This window comes from Bidens hawaiensis, unplaced genomic scaffold (assembly GCF_021521415.1).
Source record: "Bidens hawaiensis isolate Kalapana, Puna unplaced genomic scaffold, B.hawaiensis_p1.1 tig00031154_1, whole genome shotgun sequence".
Classification (NCBI taxonomy): Eukaryota; Viridiplantae; Streptophyta; class Magnoliopsida; order Asterales; family Asteraceae; genus Bidens; species Bidens hawaiensis.
In genome coordinates, this window is record NW_027495236.1 from 167,691 (window position 1) to 188,855 (window position 21,165).

The 21,165-nt window shown below is 36.6% G+C and overlaps 3 protein-coding genes across 3 annotated transcripts; 1 reads left to right on the top strand and 2 right to left on the bottom strand.

Annotated features, from left to right (window-relative positions):
- Positions 1 to 6,717: 6,717 nt before the first annotated feature.
- Positions 6,718 to 9,335, bottom strand: LOC143581730 (uncharacterized). The gene is made up of 2 exons (XM_077064442.1): positions 8,274 to 9,335; positions 6,718 to 7,065 (listed from the first exon to the last, which is right to left on the bottom strand). Exons 1-2 carry the CDS (start codon positions 9,333 to 9,335, stop codon positions 6,718 to 6,720), a joined length of 1,410 nt encoding a protein of 469 aa, XP_076920557.1.
- Positions 9,336 to 13,680: 4,345 nt separating this feature from the next.
- LOC143581739 (mitogen-activated protein kinase kinase kinase 1-like) lies at positions 13,681 to 16,331 on the top strand. Its single transcript, XM_077064448.1, has 9 exons — positions 13,681 to 14,498; positions 14,576 to 14,660; positions 14,740 to 14,802; positions 14,928 to 15,085; positions 15,177 to 15,249; positions 15,331 to 15,390; positions 15,465 to 15,575; positions 15,670 to 15,876; positions 15,977 to 16,331. Exons 1-8 carry the CDS (start codon positions 13,771 to 13,773, stop codon positions 15,835 to 15,837), a joined length of 1,446 nt encoding a protein of 481 aa, XP_076920563.1. The 5' UTR covers positions 13,681 to 13,770; the 3' UTR covers positions 15,838 to 15,876; positions 15,977 to 16,331.
- Positions 16,332 to 17,599: 1,268 nt separating this feature from the next.
- Positions 17,600 to 20,698, bottom strand: LOC143581731 (uncharacterized). Its single transcript, XM_077064443.1, has 4 exons — positions 20,562 to 20,698; positions 20,379 to 20,466; positions 17,722 to 17,874; positions 17,600 to 17,633 (listed from the first exon to the last, which is right to left on the bottom strand). The coding sequence occupies exons 1-4, from the start codon at positions 20,692 to 20,694 to the stop codon at positions 17,600 to 17,602; spliced, it is 408 nt and encodes a 135-aa protein (XP_076920558.1). The 5' UTR covers positions 20,695 to 20,698.
- Positions 20,699 to 21,165: the final 467 nt, after the last annotated feature.

Here is a 21,165-nt window from a genome sequence, read left to right on the forward strand (position 1 = left end):
TTAACCAGTGTAGTACTACTGTTTTTGAGCGTGATAAGTTGAAGCACATAAGGCCATCAAGTCCTAGATCGATAATCAAACACGAACTAACGAATAACTCTCGTTTATATTAACCAGAAAATCTTACTCAAAAAACTGATTACAATTCTCAAATTCTAACTCAAATTCTAACTCGGTTTGACTCTTGATGAACCCTAACTCAGTTACATCTAGATGAACCCTAACTCGGTCACATCTGGTGTGTCGCTAGATGAACCCTAACTCGGTTGCATCTCACATCACACAATCTATAATGTCTAACCATAACTTTGTTTATATAGACTAACCTAACTTGCTAGCCAAGACATTACCTATTATAATTGCAATACAATTAGGAAACATAATATAAGTAGGAAATATAACCAACTATGACCTACTTGTCAACATTGGTCCATCAAGTTCACCGACTTGTGACTTTGAGTCTGAAATTACTTCCAACAGGCCAGTGTTATACTTTGAGCTTGAGTGGAGTGACGACCACATATAAGCAAGCTCATGTGAACATTGAACCACCCCTCTGGAGTGAGCCATGAGTCCGTGAGTATCCTCATGCTCGTGGAAGTCTAAAAATATCCGGCAGTTACAAAAAACCGTTATAGAACGCTTATATATAAAACAATGTTTTGTTTAATCCCATATAAATACCGCATAAACCCTATTTTTTTATTAAGCATTTTTTTTGCTAATGGATTCATCATCATCCTTCAAAGAAACAAATGTTATGGAAATACGTCATCTAGCTTGAATTAAGGGTTAAATGAGGCCAATGAAATTTCAATGGTAACAATCATAAGGCTGAATGCTATGGTGAGAGGCATCGAAGCCCTCCATAGCGCCACATCAATGCCACGTCATCGCCTCGTAAAAAGCCGGGGCATCGAAGGCCGTCCCACTATGGTTTAATGCCCCTTGGGCGCCCCAATATATATATATTATATATATATGTGTGTGTGTGTGTGTGAGAGAGAGAGAGAGGAGAGAGAGAGCTCTACCAATGGCGCCGGTCGTCCTCATGCCCGACCCCCCCTCCGCGCTCGCCTCCACCGCGCCCCCCAACGGTGTTCCAACTCTAACGGCGCCCTTTCTCCCCCCTTGAAGGCGCCCATAGTGCATAGTCTAAGCGCTGCACAAACATTCGTATAACAAAGCTAGAAGCTCACGACAAACAAAACATGAGCGTAATGTAAGCTTACAAAATATGATTTTGGAGGACGAATGACGTTATTTGTCACCACTACAAAGAGGGTATGCAACTGACTTTGAACCAAATAATGAGCAACATACAAAAAGCAGCTAACAGACGAAAGCTTCACAACCAAGGAGCACATAAAAGCCATCGCGTGGAAACATTTGTGCTTAAAGGTGTCGGTGTTAGTGCCAGTTTGGCATCCAATATCATAGCACGAGTAAGTATGTCATTAGTATATTTGGATTGGTTTAAAAGAGTCCATATGATGTATAGGTAACTTCAAGTCCAAGAAAGTACTTGAGCTTCCCCAAATCTTTGATCGCAAATTCTGATTTAAACGAGTGATGAAAGAGGTGAGTACGTATATGAGGGTCATTTCCTGTTAAGATCAAATCATCAAGATAAACCAATAGGTACATGATGCAAAAGTATTTTTTGAAGATAGAGAGTGATGGTTTAAAATGACCACCCGCAAAGTCTTCGTTGATAAGAAATGTGCTAAGGCGATAAAACCAAGCCCAAGAGGCTTGTTTAAGAATATAAAGCCTTATTTAACTTGTACACATGATTAGAAAATTAAGAATCAATAAATTCTGGTGATTGCTCATTGACTCTAAAACACTTCCAGTGAGATGCCCATAGAGAAATGCATTGTTGACATTTAACTGATGGAGTTTCTATTTATAACATCTAAGGAGAGGACAACATGGACCGTAGCGTCTTTAACAACGGGATTGGACGTGCGATAAATTATACATTTAGAATTTTATGTTGGGATATTTTTGTTCATAAGAAATCCTAACAAATATTACTTTACATGGGTCTGTTATTATTATTAATAATAAAAAAAAGAAAAAGAAAAAAAATATGTAATTCCTTTTCTGTTACTTTACGAATTACAATACACACACAAAATCAATTATTGATTTTGGTTTTGACTTTGGGCCTCCGTGATCACAATATGATTTGTGGGCTTTGACTTTGCTCACAAGAAACAAAAAGGATTTATATTGGAGCCATTCTATTCAGCCCTTAGAGACATATATTCGAAAGAAATTGTGAACCTTTCTTTGGTGTTCCTCTTCTGCTTTATGATGCCGACATAATATTAGGAAGAGAAGGTTTTTTGGGATGCTCAATTTTTTTGGTGTTTTGTGAAGATAAGAGACGTTTCAGAGATCGATTTATTCTCTCGTTGTGGTACCTCTTATTCGTTTACTCTTTTGTATTTGGTTCCATATAATTGATGTTAGTTTATGCCAAGTATATGATGATTTGTGTATGTCTCTAGTTTTACCTAGAGAAGACTTTTGTATTGCTCATTATTGGTGATAGTGGATTTAAAGCGGCTCTAGTAGTCCCGTGGTTTTTACTCTCGCCTTAAGAGGCTTTCCACGCTAAAATTTTTGTGTCACTTTTACTTTCATATTACCCTATTTGTTTGCATCCTCATTGGTTCATTCAGGTCGGGAAAAAGTTTAGCCAAACTATGATTAATTCCGCAATTTTTGTTTACCGTTCGTGGCTATGTGTCGTTTTTCCCAACAGAGTGGTATCAGAGCTTCGGCTCTTGTTCTTGGGTTAAGACTTGTTTGAACGATGAAAGCTAATACAAGTAGGATTGTGAATTTGAATGGTTCTAATTATCATGTTTGGAAAGGCAAGATGGAAGACCTTCTTTATGTGAAGGATTATTATTTGCCTGTGTTTACTACCGATAAACCTAATGATAAAAGCGATGAAGAATGGAATATTTTGCATAGAAAGGTTTGTGGGTATATTCGGCAGTGGGTTGATGATAATGTTTTGAACCATATTAGTGGGGAGATTCATGCTCGTACTCTATGGACCAAGTTTGAATAGTTGTATGCTCGGAAGACCGGGAACAATAAGTTGTTCTTGATTAAACAGTTGATAAACTTGAAATACCGTGATGGTACGCCTGTTACTGATCATTTGAATGTTTTTCAGGGTGTTATTAATCAGCTTGCAGGTATGGGTATTAAGTTTGAAGACGAGATACAAGGTTTATGGCTTCTTGGTACGTTACCAGATTCTTGGGAGACTTTTAGGACTTCGTTGTCCAACTCCGCAACAAACGGTGTTGTTACTATGGAATTGGCTAAAGGTAGGTTTATAAATGAAGAGATGAGAAGAAAGTCACAAGGTTCCTCTTCACATTCAGATGCCTTAGTTACCGAAAGTAGGGGGAGAAGCCATAGTAGAGGTTCGAGTAATAGAGCAAAGCACCGCAGTAAGTCTAGAGGGAAGTTTGAAGAATTTGAGTGCTATCATTGTGGTAGAAAATGGCACACGATAAAATATTGCAGACAATTGAAAAAGGAGAACAAGAAGACAATTACAACAATAAAAAGAACAACCACAAGAAAGACGACGATGATGAAGGTACTTCTAAAACTAACGCTGCCACCGAAGAATTTCATATTTGTTGTGATTATGATAGGGTGAACATTGCACGTGATGATTCAAGTTGGGTTGTTGATAGTGGTGCTACTTGTCATGTGACATCACAAAGGGAATTTTATTCGTCTTATACTCCTGGTGATTTTGGGAATGTCAAGATGGGTAATAATGGGCTATCAAAGATCGTTGGTGTTGGGGATGTTTGCTTAAAGTTTGATACTAGGATGGAGTTGGTTTTACATAATGTAAAACATGTTTCGGATATTAGACTTAATTTGATCTCTGCAGGCACATTAGATGATGATGGTTTCCACAGTACTTTTGGTGGTGGAATTTGAAAACTCACTCGTGGTTCGTTGATCATGGCAAGATGTGAAAGAACTTCAAAGTTATACATGGCACATCCAAAGATTTCTAGGGACTCAGTTCATTCGTTAACGAGCTCTGATGTAACCGATATGTGGCATAAGAGACTTGCTCATATGAGTGAAAAATGTATGTCTATTTTACTGAAGAAAGATGCCTTGTCTGGTGTGAAAGATGTTCATTTGAATAAGTGTTCTCATCGTATGAATGGTAAGCAAAAGAGAGTTTCTTTTCATAGTCATCTGCCTCATAAAAAAGAAAGTATACTCGAATTGGTGCATTCGGATGTATGTGGTCCTATGAAGACTAGAACACTTGGGGGCTGCTTATATTTTGTCATATTTATTGATGATCATTCGAGGAATGTATGGGTTTATACTTTGAAGTCTAAAGATCAGGTATTTGATGTGTTTAAGCAGTTTCATGCCTTAGTTGAGAGACAAACTGGGAAGAAGCTCAAGTGTATTCGAACAGACAATGGAGGTGAATATATTGGTCCTTTCAATGCTTATTGTAGAGAGAAAGGTATTCGACATCAAAGGCCACCTCCAAAGACACCACAGTTGAATGGTTTAGCAGAACGGATGAATAGAACATTGGCTGAAAGGTTTAAGTGTTTACTCTCACATGCAGGGTTGCCTAATTCCTTTTGGGGTGAAGCTTTAAATACAGCGGTACATGTTATTAATCTTACTCCTTGTATTCCTTTGCATAATGATGTTCCAAACAGGGTTTGGAGTGGCAAAGATGTTTCATATCGTCATTTGCGGGTCTTTGGATGCAAAGCATTTGTTCATATTCCCAAAGATGAAAGATCAAAGCTTGATGTGAAGTCCAGACAGTGTATATTCCTTGGTTATGGGCAAGATGAGTTTGGATACAGGCTATATGATCCGGTTTCAAAGAAGCTTGTAAGAAGTCGTGATGTTGTGTTTGTGGAAGATGAGAGTTTGAAAGATATTGAGAAGACACAGGTAGTTCCTCAGTACACTGATGATCTCATTGATTTGGATCCCATTTCTACTCAGCAATCTGAGCCACATCACGAAGATGGTATTCAAAATGATGAACAACATGGTGCCGATAATGTTGATAATAAAGAGCAGGCAGAGTTGGATAAGGATATTCATCATGAGTTACCAGTAGATATGCCTGCATTTGTCTCACTCAGGCGGTCTTCGAGAGACCGTCAACCTTCTACTCGTTATTCTATCGGTGAGTACGTTTTACTCAATAACGGGGGAGATCCCGAGTATTCAAAGAGGCCATGGCAGATAAGCATAAAAGAGAGTGGTTTGAAGCCATGCAAGATGAGATGAATTCCTTGTATGAGAACAACACCTTTGAGTTGGTGAAGTTGCCTAAGGGCAAAAGAACTTTGAAGAACAAGTGGGTCTACAAAATGAAGACTGAAGAACATACCTCGAGGCCTAGGTACAAGGCAAGATTGGTGGTCAAAGGGTTCAGTCAAAGAAAGGGTATTGATTTTAATGAGATTTTTTCTCCGATCGTGAAGATGAGTTCTATTAGAGTGATTATTGGTTTAGCTGCTAGTCTTGATCTTGAGGTTGAGCAGATGGATGTCAAGACAACATTCCTTCATGGTGACTTGGATAAATAAATCTATATGGAGCAACCTGAAGGTTTTTAGGTTAAAGGTAAAGAAGATTATGTTTGTAAATTTCAGAAAAGTCTTTATGGGTTAAAGCAAGCGCCGAGACAGTGGTACAAGAAATTTGAGTCAGTTATGGGGAAGCAAAGCTACCGAAAGACTGCGTCTGATCACTGTGTTTTCTTTAAGAGGTTTTCCACGCTAAAATTTTTGTGTCACTTTTACTTTTATATTATCCTATTTGTTTGCATCCTCATTGGTTTATTCGGGTCGAGAAAAAGTTTAACCAAACGAAGATTAATTCCGCAATTTTTGTTTACCGTTCATGGCTAGGTGTCTAGGTGTCGTTTTTTCCAACTTTTTACTAATTCCTAACTAAAGGTATGTATGAGAGCAATCCCAACTTTTAACCTGTTACTTTCACCAAGGTTTTTTCTAACAAAGTCTAATCCAATTAGAATACTTGAAAGATTGTGCTCCTTTTTTGTAAGGGAGTCTAATCCAGTGGAACACGACGTTTGATCCGTTTCCCAAATTTTACACCGGTTGCTAATTTATTTTGGACCGTTTTCCAAGGTGCTAACTATTTGGAACGTGGCGTTTTCCAAATTTTACACTGGCTGCTAATTCGTCGTGGCCTGTGGGTTGCTAAATTTGTAAGATGCTTAAGACTATAGTAGCAAGTATTATGCCAAACATTCATGCTTACTCGTTTTCAATCCCATTTGGACAGATATACCAACAGCAATTTACAAACTTCAAATCGAAGATCAAAATTAATAATATTAAGAAGTTCTTATAATCAAAAACATCACTATCCTCCAAGTGTACAAGATCGAAATACAACGACGCCAGTAAAACAAGCAACAAGAAATAAAATTTACCATAATAGCAAAACACAAACTAACCTTCCTAAAGAAGCACAAACTACATCGAAATTGTGAACAAAGCAATAACAGTCATAGTAAAAACTACATATGTTTTAGTGTAAATCTACAACCGTCAAAAGCAGCAAGTGAATCAAGGGTCGCTTGTGTGTGCAACCTCTTTTACCCACCTCTTACCGAGTAAGCATGAAGCCACCCTCCTACCGAGTAGCATGAAGTTGTCGCCCCAAGTAAGCCATATACCATGTCAGAGCGATGAAAGTCAACCCATTCAGTACAGACGAGTACGTATTCAACCTTCTCAACTTCGCGTTCAACGCCAATACATCTTGCCTCTCCGCCACTACTGGCCTCACCGCATTTGGACCCTCATTATCGACCAATGTGTCTCTATAAGTTCGGCCTGGCCTCACCACAGCTGTAGTTGCGGTTGCAGTTGCACCACCATGTTGTGGTGGCAACCCGTCTGGGCCGATTATCCCGTCTCTAGTTGGGGGCTCTACCCCTCTCCCTTCTTCCTTCTCTATCTTCATTTTTTCATACATAGTCTGCAAGTATCAAAACAAAAAAAAAACATTTCCACACATTATTATTACTTGAATCCCCCAAAAACATTCAAAATTTTCCACAATTTAGCATAATGTTCTCCCTTAACAAACAACATTTATATTGTACTCCACTTCAATTAAGCATCTAATTTCTTCATTAAATATTTTGAGGATTTTAAGTCATTTTATAGCGTTCCCTTAGTAAATTTATTGAAGAATCACAATAGTTTACTCATCCTCATCTCTAAATTGTGTTATTTGACTTCTACAGCATCCACATCCTCATCTCAATCCCCCAAACTTTTTAGAAGAAATTACGATACTTCGCCATATCTAAGAGTCGATATTCATCCCACATATCCATTTTTTTTTATATTTGTGTTTAATGAATGAATGAATGAAAAAGAAAACTAATTTGAAAGTGTTTTTGAGTGGAAGAAAGAGAGAGAATACTAAAAATGAACAAAGTAGTACTACTTATTTGAAATATGGGAAAATACGAGGAATGAGATGTGGATTGTTTTTGAAAATTGAGTAAATACGGGGAATGCGATGTGGAAATTGAGAGATGAATTTAGGAAATTGAGAGATGTGGGAGCCTGAATTTGAAATATATGAATGACAACGATGAAGAAGAAGAATAACTACTATGAATGCTCTAGTTAGATCATTTCCTAAATTAATGGCTCCCTGTAAAAAGGACACTAAATTTATAATTCAACACCAAGGGATTACTATAATTCAACACTAAGGGAACTACTAAATATATAATTATAAATCAGCACTAAGGGGACTACTAAATATGTAATTCGACACTAAGGTGACTACTACGTTTGTAACTTGACACCAAGGGGACTACTGAATTTACATTAACACTTTTAATTTAACATGAAGCAACACAAATTCATAATTCACCACTATGGGTAATACTAAATTTAATAATGCGACACAAAGGGGACACTTTATCTATCATCCGATGCTAAGGCTGAAACTAAATCTATCATCCGACGCTAAGTGGACACTAAACGTACACTAAGAGTAGACTAAATGTACTAAGTGTATCATTCAACACTGAGGGGACACTGTGTAATATTTTGATTCATTCAGCAATGGAAATACTTTAGAAATTTCTTTATTATCGTGTTTCCATTCAACAAGTAGTTGGCACATATAAGCAAGCCATAATGCAAGTGAGATTTACGGTTTACCTTAGTGGCTCTAGGATCAAACACGAACAAGTTGGCCAAATCCATCAGTAGCGCGGAAAGAAGACTCAGACCCTGCGACCCAATCATGCCAGTTAAACTATCCTTCTTCTGACCCGCTAAATGCGCCAACAAAGCAGCAGAAATACAATAAGCCATGGCTTTGAAATACACCGGGTATATCCGGCTTTGCACTATCCCAAACTGCTGTCTTGGAAGACACCTCCCTAAAATATAGCTCGAAATAAACGTCACCCACACGCTCATACCATAAGCGGTCGAAAACCCCAACATGTGAATCAACCCGACCACCGCATTAACCTTATCGCGAGACACAACATACCAAAAAACATCATTTGCTACCTCTCTCAATTTCCCTAAAATTTCACCTAAACTCTTTTCACCGACTTCTTGTACCCTCTCCACGGTTCCTTTTGCGGCTTCTTGGATTTTACCTAAACCCGTCACGTTTCTTTCTATATCTCCTCCCAACGTTCTAACCGAGGCCACCACATCTAATTTGTTTTTAGCCTTCACCGCCCCGTCTTTCACCGTGCCCGCCATGTCACCCGCTACCTCTTTCGCCTTATCGATCCCATGAGCCACCGTGTCTTTCGCTTTCCCTAACGACTCACCAATCGTAGGCCCCACGGCCTTCTCGGATTCCGACACTTTACCGACCGCTTCATTAACCGCCTCTTTCGCGTTATCGGCAACCCCATGCGCGGTTTCCTCGACCTTATCCTTCGTTTTCCCGAAAGCGGAAGCGATTTTATGTTTACACTTGCCGTAAGCGTCACAAACAAGCTCTCTGGGACCGGAAAACACTCCTTCAGAAGGCGGTTTCTGGTCGATGGTGGTGTCGGTTTCGGTGTCGGGTGGTGAAATCAACACCTTGGTGCTGCCATCAGCTTCTTTGTCATACTCAACCACCACCACACGGTGGCCTTCTTTGACAATCACCTCACGGTGGTCGTCAGCATGATGAGCACTAGAAGATGGAGACCATACGGCTGCTGCTAGCAGTGAAGTTAAGACAAGACCGATTGCTAATGCGTTCATCATGATGTTAATATGTTGTTTGTTTGGTTGATAACTGGAGAAACAAGAGAGGATCGGTTGATGTGAGAGGTGCAGGTTTAAAGAAGAAAGGATGAGAGTGGCAGACATATGTGGACGTGGAAGATGGCGGTGTAGAGAAGATGACACGTGGGATGGTGAACGTTGCCGGTGAGCTATACGTGTCTTCCTTGAGAGGGTTTACTTTATTCTTCCATTTCGTAAAGAAGCTAACAGAAGCGTGGGTGGGTGGGTGGGTGGTGTGTATGGAAAGATTAGTTTCATGAAATTGTATTTAATAAAACTATATATTAAATAATTTAAATATTAAGTAAAGTTTTCTAACCTAAACTAGTTGCTTTAACCCATCGTATTACCGTGGGAACTCGGTCAGTGTTGATTTGGTTCATTATGATATCTATTATTGGTACTATGATGAAAATTCGTAAGGTTATTTGTTTAAGTTAATGAAATTTGAAGGTTATCATATTTAAACTTTGTGAATTAATCGTGCAATTATTAGTGTTGAGTTGTTTTATTATGATATCTATTGACACTTTAATAAAAATTCATAAGGTTGTTTGTTTAAGTTAATGAAACTTTAAGGTTACCATATTAAAACTTTGTGAATTAATCGTGCAATTAATGAAACTTGCAAGTGTTGAAAATATTCGAGGAAGTCCTATCCAAGAACTTGTCCTCGAGATAAGTTCAATGACTAGCTTTCTCATTTAAAGGGAAAAATATATAAAAAAAAAACCAATTAACCCTGTGTCAAAAATATGCCGTTTAAACATGATTTCAATTTGACAAATTTGGAGAACCCTATGTCAAGGATAAGTCATTGAGATAGCCTAGGCTATCTTGACAACACCATGTCATCAAGATAGGTCTTGTCAAGACAAGTCTCATTTCTCATAATGTTGAACATTATCATATTAAAATGTTGTGAAGTTATATTGCGTAGTTGAATGAAAGTTTTTTTTAAATGAATTAGATGTGTGGGTTAATAATATGATTAAATGAAATTTGGGGGGTAAAATATGTAAACAAGTGTATGGGGATAAATATGTAAATAAATGAAAGTTGTGGAGTGAAATATATAAATATGTGTATTGGGTGCAATATGTAAATATGTGTATGAAGTGCAATGTCAAAGTAGGAAACTTCGAGTTATTTGTGTCTTTCTGAAATCGTAACTCCAGAGGTCGCAATTTAACTTCATCGATTGGAATGGAAGTTGGGGACTAGAGCTTCCGATGACAACTTTTAATAGGGTTTTAAATTTGGGGGGTTAAAGGTTAAAAAACATACATTGAAGATTAAATGGAAAAATTGAATGACGCTAGCTCAATGGAGGGAAATGATAACAAAATAGAAAACACAAAGTCAAAATGACACAATTTAAGATATTGAATTGAAATAGTTAAATTGATCAAACCACATGGACAAAAACAAGACTTAACTCTTTTACTTTTCGTATATTTTAAAAACCTCATGCATGTCACATTTCTCATATCTATGTCAATTTGATTAACTAATATTTTCTCTTTTTCTTTCACTCATAAAAGAATATATATGAAATGAATAGTGAATCTTTTTATTTAGAAATCACTTTTGCTTTTGTAAAGTCGTTTTATATTTTAGAGATCTTGACTAAAGTGGTAATTTAGCTTATATCCCTAAAGTTTTTATTGTTGTCACATAATTAAATAAGTTGGTTTTATTTTTCATTTACTTTCATAACCTACATATGTAAAGGCTATGTGTATGCTATAATACATGTAAATATGTAACTAAAAAAGCATACGGACGAATTATTCCGGTGCTCAATAAAAATGTGAATGCCCCATATACGGTATATCATGACTATGTGCGTGGAATTCCTCTTATGGTATATCAATTCATCCTAGCTTAGTTGATAAGCCAGAAGCATTTTAAAAGTAAGGTGGTGATTTTGATTCCTACCAACAACATATTTTTTTCTCGCGTCTGAAGCTGTGGAGTTATTTACCCATGTTCAGCGGGTCATGCATAGTAATATTATGACTCAAAGATCAATAAATGTAGTTTTTAAAAGATTGGGTTTTGCAATTCAAAAATAGGTAACGGCGTAGCTTGTTGCCCACTTTGCCTTTTGTTTCGTGGTAATCTAAACATTGAAAATTTTTACTTAAAAAAATGATATACCTATGTGATTTTATAATAAAATAATCACAAGAATAACTAATTTTAGCCCTAATGATTAGCTTTCAATAATTGGATGTGAGTAAGCTCCATAATGAGTTGAGTTGGATATACCTCCTCAATATACGAGGTACACTAGTCTTCTACTCGTTTTTGCCAACGGCAAGTTTGGGCTTAAGAAATAGAAACATAACATTACACAGAAAACAAAAGAAGCATATATAATAACTCATAAGAAAGAAAAAATGTTTTCAGAAGCACAAAATAATCACAAGCCAACACAAATGTTATGTTATGAATTTAAACATAAATATCTTATTAAAGTTTTAAAACTAAACTTCACAGTTCAATGTCACTTATAACTAATAAGCATAAAGTACACAAAATTTCACAAATTATCATCAAAATAAGAGAAATATAACCAACTAACTAAAATTAGAACTAAAATAAAACGTTGCCTGATTAGAGTAAAAACCTTAAATGTTTTAATTTTTGTCGCTTTTGTATCTTCATAACGGGTCCAAAAAAAAAACATAATGAAAAAAAAATAAAGACAAAATTCTTTTAATTTCTATGACTAAAACTCATAACCATAGATTTTTAAAATAAAAGATTTTGTCTCTGTCAATTAACCACAACCCTATGACACGAACATAAGAAGCAACAACAATAACTTAGGGAGGAGGAGTGCAACCACCCGTTGGAAAACTAGTCATTGACCAACAACTTATCAGTTTTCCTTGAGCCCACCTGAACCCGCTACAATCAGTGCTTCATTACCCATGAACCCGCCAACTCCCCCCCCCCACCCCACGCACACAAACATCTCACTCTCTCCTCTCCAGAAGCCATGAGTTGTAACACTTATAATATTGTAAAAGTTTTATGGAAATGGGGAGACGGCGGTGTTCTCGAAGTACCTAGTGTACCTACTGCCATGTACTCGAACTAGGGCTGTCCCTTTTACCCAAAACTCGAAACTCAAAAGAAAACCCATACCTGAACCCGAAAAATCCGAACCCAAGATAAGACTAACCCAAACCCGAACTGAAGTAATTTGGGTTGGTTCTCGGGTTTGATTTATAAGTTTCGAGTCAACCCGTAAAACCCGAATAAACTTTTAGTTTTGAAATTAAATATACTTTTAGGTATAATAGGCTAAGTATTAACCACTTAAGTTATTATTATAGTCTGGCTTTTATCGACGGTTGTATTCCAACTATTATGGATCGATTGTTTATTGTTGATTTATGCTTTCGGTTTATTACTAATATCAACCGTAATCGAACAACCAAATCACACCCGATTGAAGACGATTATAGCTCGAGTTAGTTCACTCTTCTTTTTGAATTGTTTTATCAAGTTATGTTGGTTTATTATTTAATTATTTGCGTTACGAGCAAATAAAAATATGTTGTTTTAATTTTAATTTTTAAAATTTTTTTGTTGTTTTTTTTTTGGTTTTCTAGGATACTGAAACCCGAAAAAACCCCAACCCGAAAAACCCGTGAGAGATTTGAGTTGGGTTTCGGGTCAAGATTTAAAACCTTGCAACACAAAGAGACCCGCGCGAGAGACCTAAACCCGAAAAACACCTCTAACCGGAACCCGCCCCACCTCCGTTAGTATGTCCCAAATTACTTTCTATATATTTTCAAAGGTAATAGCTTAGAGCATTTTCATCTCTTCCTCTATCTCTAAATTCAAAATTACAATAAAAAGTAAAAACATTATATTTCCCTCTTATTTACAATTAAATAATATTTTCATATTTTTATCTGTATCTTTACTCTCTCATCTATTCACAATCACTTTCAACAGATATTAAAAAGTTATTAAGAGTAAACAATAAGTTTTCAAACTTCATTCCTCAATCTTTCAACCACAATACCTAATATACTCTCTATATTATAAAAAGACAACTCACTTAATCCCGTGGACAAGATGCGAATGCTCAAAGTTATTAAGTATATTTAATTTTTTATATATAGTAAGTTGTCGTGTTTATCATCACAGAACTTATAGAATATTATTTCCCGGGAAACTTCGTTGAAGGTAAATTAGAACTAACTGTCTGCGGTAACGATATTTTGAAGCCAGCCCACAACACAACACAACACAACACAACACAACACACCATTATTATTCCTGCGTTTACCCCTCTCTCTCTCCGACGACCCAAACCCTAATCCAAACACACCTCCATTCCATTAATGAACCAATTGCCAAACAAAACAGACCTCCGTGTCTCTCAATGCGTCACCTACCTCAATTCCTCCTTACTAACAACAACAAGAAGCCACGTAAGCCGAAGCTAGAGCGTCTGAACGCACGGAAGAACATTGACTACGAGTTTCATTCGGAAGATGCTTCTTCGCGGTTTCGAGGTACTCAATCGCTTGAATTGCCTACGAGCTTTAGAATTGATGGAACTGATGATGTCAACCAGCTTGAGACTGTTTACCGTAGCTTAGGGTTAGAGAGTGCTGAAGATTTAGGCATTCCCATGTCCTCGTGGCAAGCTAGTAAGATCCGCTCGAGTTCGGATCTTCCGAGCTCGAGTTTGAATATTAAAATTGAACAATTACCTGAAAATGATGTTAGGGTTAGGGTTAGTGATGGGAATAGAGTTGGGAAGGGGATTAACGGTGTCCGGCCTCCGCTTTTATCTCCTCCATCGATTTCGAAAGCCTTGTTAAAAAGCTTGTGTGATGAAGAGGAAGAAGCGGAAGAAGGTGATTTGGATAATGTTAGGAGGCGGCTTGAAAGAACGACGCTCTCGACGTTTTGTTCTTTTACGACTTCGAATGATGATGATTCGTCTAGTACTACCACGGAGCCTCTGTCCAGTGTTTCATCGAATGGTTGCGGGCCGAATATATCCACTGATGGAAGATTTAGGCATATCAAGATTACGAGCTGGCAAAGGGGACAGCTTTTGGGGCGTGGGTCGTTTGGATCGGTATATGAAGGCATTTGCGAGTATGTGCTTACTGTTTATTATTAACAATTTAACACCAGAGAAACATTTTTTACGATTACATTTGTTATTCTTGCAGTAGTGGATATTTTATTGCTGTGAAGGAAGTCTCTTTGCTTGATCAAGGGGAACAGGGAAGGCAAAGTGTTTTCCAACTTGAACAGGTAAGCAAGGCGTATGCTTTGTACTATTTTAACATCATAGGGTGTAGTTATCATATCTGATCTCTGTTTATTTGTACAGGAAATTGCTCTTTTAAGTCAGTTTGAGCATGAAAACATAGTCCGATACTATGGGACTTATAAGGTATTGCTTTCAATTATTATCAGTTTGATGCTTCATGGGCTTAACCTTCTGTTTTTAAATTATAATATATGAATGAATGTAAATATGTAATAGCTTGATATTTAAATGATGCGGTTGGCTTGCAGGACGAGTCAAAGCTGTATATATTTCTTGAGCTTGTGACAAAAGGTTCTCTTTTAAGTCTCTATCAAAGATATCATCTTCTAGATTCTCAAGTTTCCTCATACACACGCCAGATCTTACGTGGTCTTAAGTATCTACATGATCGCGATATAGTGCACAGGTACAACTAATTTATGCAACTGGTTGTACTAGGGGCTTCATAGAGTACATGATTGGCTTCTAATGTCGAAATGTTCTTGTTTGTGTACCAGGGATGTAAAATGTGCAAACATATTAGTCGATGCTAATGGCTCGGTGAAACTTACAGATTTTGGATTGGCAAAGGTCGCTTCGCTTTTCATTTATTAAATTATTTCCTTGTGATAGTTATTCTTTTTGTCTTAAACTATTCATTGTCTTACATAGGCCACTAAATTCAATGACGTGAAATCTTGCAAAGGAACAGCGTTCTGGATGGCTCCTGAGGTTTGTCACAATATATATCTAGTTTAATTTTTGATTTAATTCTGTTTCTCATTCTGACTTAATGAAATTTGCAGGTTGTTAATCTTAGAAATAAAGGGTATGGACTTGCAGCAGACATATGGAGCCTCGGCTGCACCGTCTTGGAGATGTTGACACGTAGTATTCCCTATTCTCCAATGGAATGTGTATGCAACTCTCTCTCTCTCTCATATGCATGTATGCATATGGTTATAACTTATAAGTTAATTGACAGCATATTGTTATTGTGGTGATGAACAGATGCCTGCATTATTTAGAATCGGAAGTGGTCGTCCTCCGCCAGTTCCAGATAACCTTTCGAGAGAAGCAAGGGATTTCATATTTCAGTGCTTTCATGTTAATCCGAAAGACCGCCCGACCGCTGGTCAACTCTTGGACCATCCGTTTGTTAGAACATCGCTTCCCTAGTCCACGCATTTGCAGTCTGCATACTCCTTGAAACTTCAGGTTTGAATTCATCATCAAGTAGAACTAAACAAGGTGTCTGTGTGTGTTTTACACCTATTTTTACACTAACATATTGCGTTATATGCCTTTCTTGTGACAGATGCAATATCTCAAATCATACCTTATGAGGTTATGATGAAACTGCAAAGTCCTTTGACTACTTCAGTTTTGGGTCTGGTTAAAGTTCTTATTGGAGCATATCATATTCTTTTCATTGTTTCTCCCTCGGGGACGGATCTGTTGATGCTGTGAGAAATCTTTCTCGTTCTCTGGCGTTGTGTGTTTGGTTTGTAAATTAATTATTTTGGGTGAATGATAGTTTGTTTGTTTATAGATGTAGTTTAAAATGTAAATAAAGGCAGAAAGATTATGTTTGATTAAGTGATGATTAGGAAGCACATATGAGCTGTTGTATTAGCAATAAATATGATCAAGGATATCAAGATAAGTTTGTTACTTAGTTATCTTACTAATGTTATCCTAGATTGGTTTGTTATGTGTATTCATTGTATTATATTTAGTAGATAATATTACATAATCAATTCATCATTGAGTTTACCAAATAACACATCGAATAAGACAGCCTCCGGTCCTGCTACTTGCCGCCTACTAGTATTAAGCCATCTTGTTGCAGTTCTCTCATGACAAAATCGGCAGTTCGGTTTCTAACCTATTCTTGTTAAACTGGTTTCAATGCCGGTCCGGTTCCTAAACAGGTTTTTCTTGACACATTCCAGCCTAGAGATATTTGCAATTGAGGATGTGGTCACCGACTCACCGTGATACTTTTTGAGGATTTGAGGTTTCTAACACAAAAAATGGTCACTTTCTTAATCAAGTATGACCACATTCCTACTCAAAACTCATGGCTGCCGCTCTTGCTACTACTGATAGATTATGTTGCATCGCTCAATTGTTGCCCTCTGGCACGTTATAATCATTCGTCCAGGCCTCTGTTATCCCAGTAGTACATTACATTCATGCTAGTCAATTTACATGTTCCTACCATGGCTCATTTTCAGCCCATTAGGCAAATTCTTTGATAAGTTGGAGACACTCTATCTACGGCTCTCATACAACATCACTCCTTGTGTATTTGGATGTAGATTTGGCTCATTGTATCAAAACTAGACGGTCAGCAGATGAGTTCTTTTTTCTGGGTGGCATTAACTAGTAGACATCTTAACAGGCCTTTCACCCCCAATTTTTTGAACATCTCTGTGCCAAGCTTCGTATTGATCCTCCGCCTATTCGCTTGAAGGGGGTATTACTGTATTAGTGATGATCAAGGATAATAGATAAGTTGGCTGCTTATGTCCAGTTTGCCTAATAGCATATTACCTAAATTAGTTTGTTATTTTATATCCATTCTTTTTTTCGTTTTTCTGAACGGCTTATTTATATCCATTCTATTATATATAGTTGTCGATGCATCGTCATCCAATCCTACATGTTAAGCATCCATCTTTAGGAACCATTTTTGCCTATTTGGCATTTTGTAATATCAAAATTTTAACCATTATGTTTTATCATTTTGATACAAAACAAAAGGGCGATACACAATACACAGGAGAAACATCAGCTGAAAATATAATTCGGTCAAATCACTTTTACCTTAAGAAAGGTCATAAACATTGTCTCGCTATCATCAACAGACATGTACAAGCATGAGTATGTAAAACCACAAATGACACCTAACACCTTGAAATGAAGACCTCACTCTTTACTCCGAATGCGACGTCCAATACACAAGTCCACTACACATCAATTATTATGAATAAGCTAAATATCTTGTTAGTAGGACAAGTAACACATTGTATTTTCAGCAAATAAAGAAAGACCAACCTAATTAACACAAGCACACACTGCAAAACACCAGCAGTTCCCGTCCAAGCTGAAGGGCCTTCAGGCACAAGTGCATCTTGAATTAACAATCCTACTGATGCTGCCAATGAGACAAACGACACAACATACGCTAGAAAAAGCCAAAGTTTCAACCTGCAATATTACACACAGTTAACGCCAGTTTTTGGGGCATGGTTGTATAGGACACAATAAAGCACATGGCTGATAGAATACAGTATAAATGCATACAAATTACAACATGAAGGCTATAAGCTAAGCTGAAAACATACACGTTTCTAGAAAGATAGCTTACGAATTGGATAAAATGAAGGTTATAAGCTAAGCTAAGCTTACAGAAGACAATAAAAATGTTTGAAAAACACAGGTTCCCTTTAATAGTCCAATGCCAATGAATAATTTAAAAAAGTGCTCCATGTTAAGTGATTGCTGCACCCATGTCAGCAATCAAGAGTGAAGTACAAACATATAATCAAGTAACAAGAATACGAAAAACGTGACACTTGTAGGCTACTTTCAATTTGGGAAAAAAGTTAATCAAGTTAATCTTCCATACTAATCTCAACAAAACTCCAGATTAAAGTCGCCTACTCTAACGGATTATTAGTGTTCCTAAAAAGATAAACCTCTAAAGAATTAAAGGTAAGAATGTAAAATACGTATCAAAATATGATATAATCGTCTTAACAATTTTAACATACATGATACATCAACATCAAATTCTCGATGTTGTTCTTAACAATGAGGTCCAGAATAATCAAGAAATTGTACATGGTACAAGAAAGCCTTTACATTTCTAAAGCAGATCTAATCTAGGTTTTTTTAAGCTTGGAGATATTTGGAATCAACACAAAGTGCCTAGGGATACTGGGGTCTGGGGCTTCTATGTGGATATGATACTGACAACCCATGATCCATGTTATATGCTCGCTACTAAATTCTTCATCTAATGACATCAAAAAACATTTCTGTTGGCACATTCAATATCAGGTTGATGGATTTACATTTCAACAATGAGATAGTGATCCACATATTCAGAGAACCTTTCGTTAGCAGACCATATGCATTAGCGTAATGCAGTAAACTGACAATATGTTTGTGATGTGGTTGTCCCGGATCTCAAGGATATTAATAGTATTTTGAAAACCTTATTAAGTTACACAACTTGATCATATCAGCACCAGACGTGATTTAGATCTGATTTTATCTTCCATGTTCCAGGTTTGCTTAAGGGTCCATATTTAGACTAGTAGGCCTAAATGGTAGCAGATCAAGTAAGAATGTAAGATGTACACACCTTTGACTTTAGAACTTTAGATATGGGCAATAACGTGTGGTGTCCAATATTACTATTAAGTGTTAATATTATTATGCGCCTTACCTAGCTCAGGCATATACCTGACATTAAGCTGCTGAACACAGTTAGGCACCATGATAACTATGGTAGATACATACGTAAGTAGTGTAAAAATGATAGGATTCGATTCTGGTTAATGGCAATGGAAATTGAATGAAGTAACATAAACTGAAACTAGAAATGATATGAAGAAGATGATCCTGTCGGATCTTACAGACACAATAGACTAACACCGAATTGTTACCAGGACTATGCCCTCTCTAAATGCTAAGCAGAGAGCCTAAAAAACTGAATAACACTCTCCTTGCCCCCTAAGGAGTCATTGATACCTATCTATAGAATATAAGTTGCACTTGACACCCTCCTAAAAGTGACAAATGACATTTAGACTAGAAACTAGAACATGATTCCTATCAACAACACACAAAAAAAAACCTTGGTAGCCTAAGAAAACAATTTCCTGTAAGAGCATACCCTTGTAAAATTGTGATGCCTAAAATCAGCATAAACACAACTTGTTACTCTATGAACAAGCTGTAATCTCTATAGAGATTAGACTTACATGAACTGAGTAAACCATTACTAATTAAACTAGCGTCACCAAAAAAAAAAAAAAAAAGAAAGAAAGATAATTTTTGTCTACAGCAACGAAAATAGAGTTACTGGTTTACTTTATCTATGGACTGTTTAATAGACCCCCCCCCCCCTTTTTATCTGTGCCCAATATTGTTTCGTTATTAAATCCATTTATGATAACTGCCCGCAGATCCCAAATCCTCATCACCATCATCCCTACACTACCCAAAATTAACATGATGTCAAACAAAAAAAATAGCAGCTAAGCAACACAATACAAACATGGTGCATATTCATTCTCAATCAGCCATCAACATAGCATGGCATACTCCATCCAGCTCAAACTAAGCGTGTCATTTCATAAAAGTGCATACACTTAAAAGAATTTAGAATGATGAATGCTTTGAAATGTAAATTACCGTACGTACATAGATCACTACCGAACTCATTTTCCAACAAACATTTAAAAGATAAAACAATGAAAGATCATAAAAGGGTTAATAGATATTAACCGTGAAAATAGATCAAAATCAAACATTGCGAAAGGCATTCATTTTGTTAAGTAAAACACACTACAATAACAAAAGGTATAGAATCATAATTAACTTCCTCATCCACATTCAAAAAAAAATAATAAGAATATCTAATTAGGGCTTAAATAACTTAATTTGGGGCAAAAACCAAAAACTAAAATAAATAGTCGAACCTCCATTCGCCTTCTTCGTAGGGAGAGTAGTCAATATCCTCTCTTCTAACACAATTAAACATCAAAGCAGCCAAAGATGCAAATATTCCTATAATAATAAATAAACTAAAATTAAATTAAATTCATAATAATAGTTGAAAGAAAAGCAAACCCTAACAAGCAAGAGAAATAGAGAAAGAGAACCAGGAAGGTAGTGAAGAAAGGAGACTTGAACGAAGCTGCAAACGACGGCGTCCACCCAAAACCACCACCCGGCTCCGAATACAGCCCCCGCGACGCCTGGTCCGAAGATGGCCCACAATTCAGACAGATCCATCTGATTGATCGATCGAATCAGTTTCTCAATATCAACTGTGCTGCCTGCCACATAAGCTTCCTTCTGGAATCTGGAGGTCTCAAGTATATGATAATTACCCAATTATTTATTTATTTATTGCCTATCTATCAGCTTATTATTATCTTTTTTCATTTTAATAATCCAACCATAGTTTGAGCTTGACTTGTTTAACTTACATAAAGTTTGAGCTCGACTCGTTTCGGTCTTTATTTTTAAAAGCTCAAACTTGACTCGTGAGTAATTTTTTAAGATCAAGCTTAGCTTATTTACTATTTTTTAATTAATTTTTAATATATTTGTAATTATTTTATAACTTTTAGTTATATTTTATATATAACATAAAATATATTATTTAGTTACTTTTATAACATTATATAGATTAATCAATAACTATAAAACATATATGTTTATTACCAACCTTAATTTTCGGCTCTGACTCTTTTCAGCTCA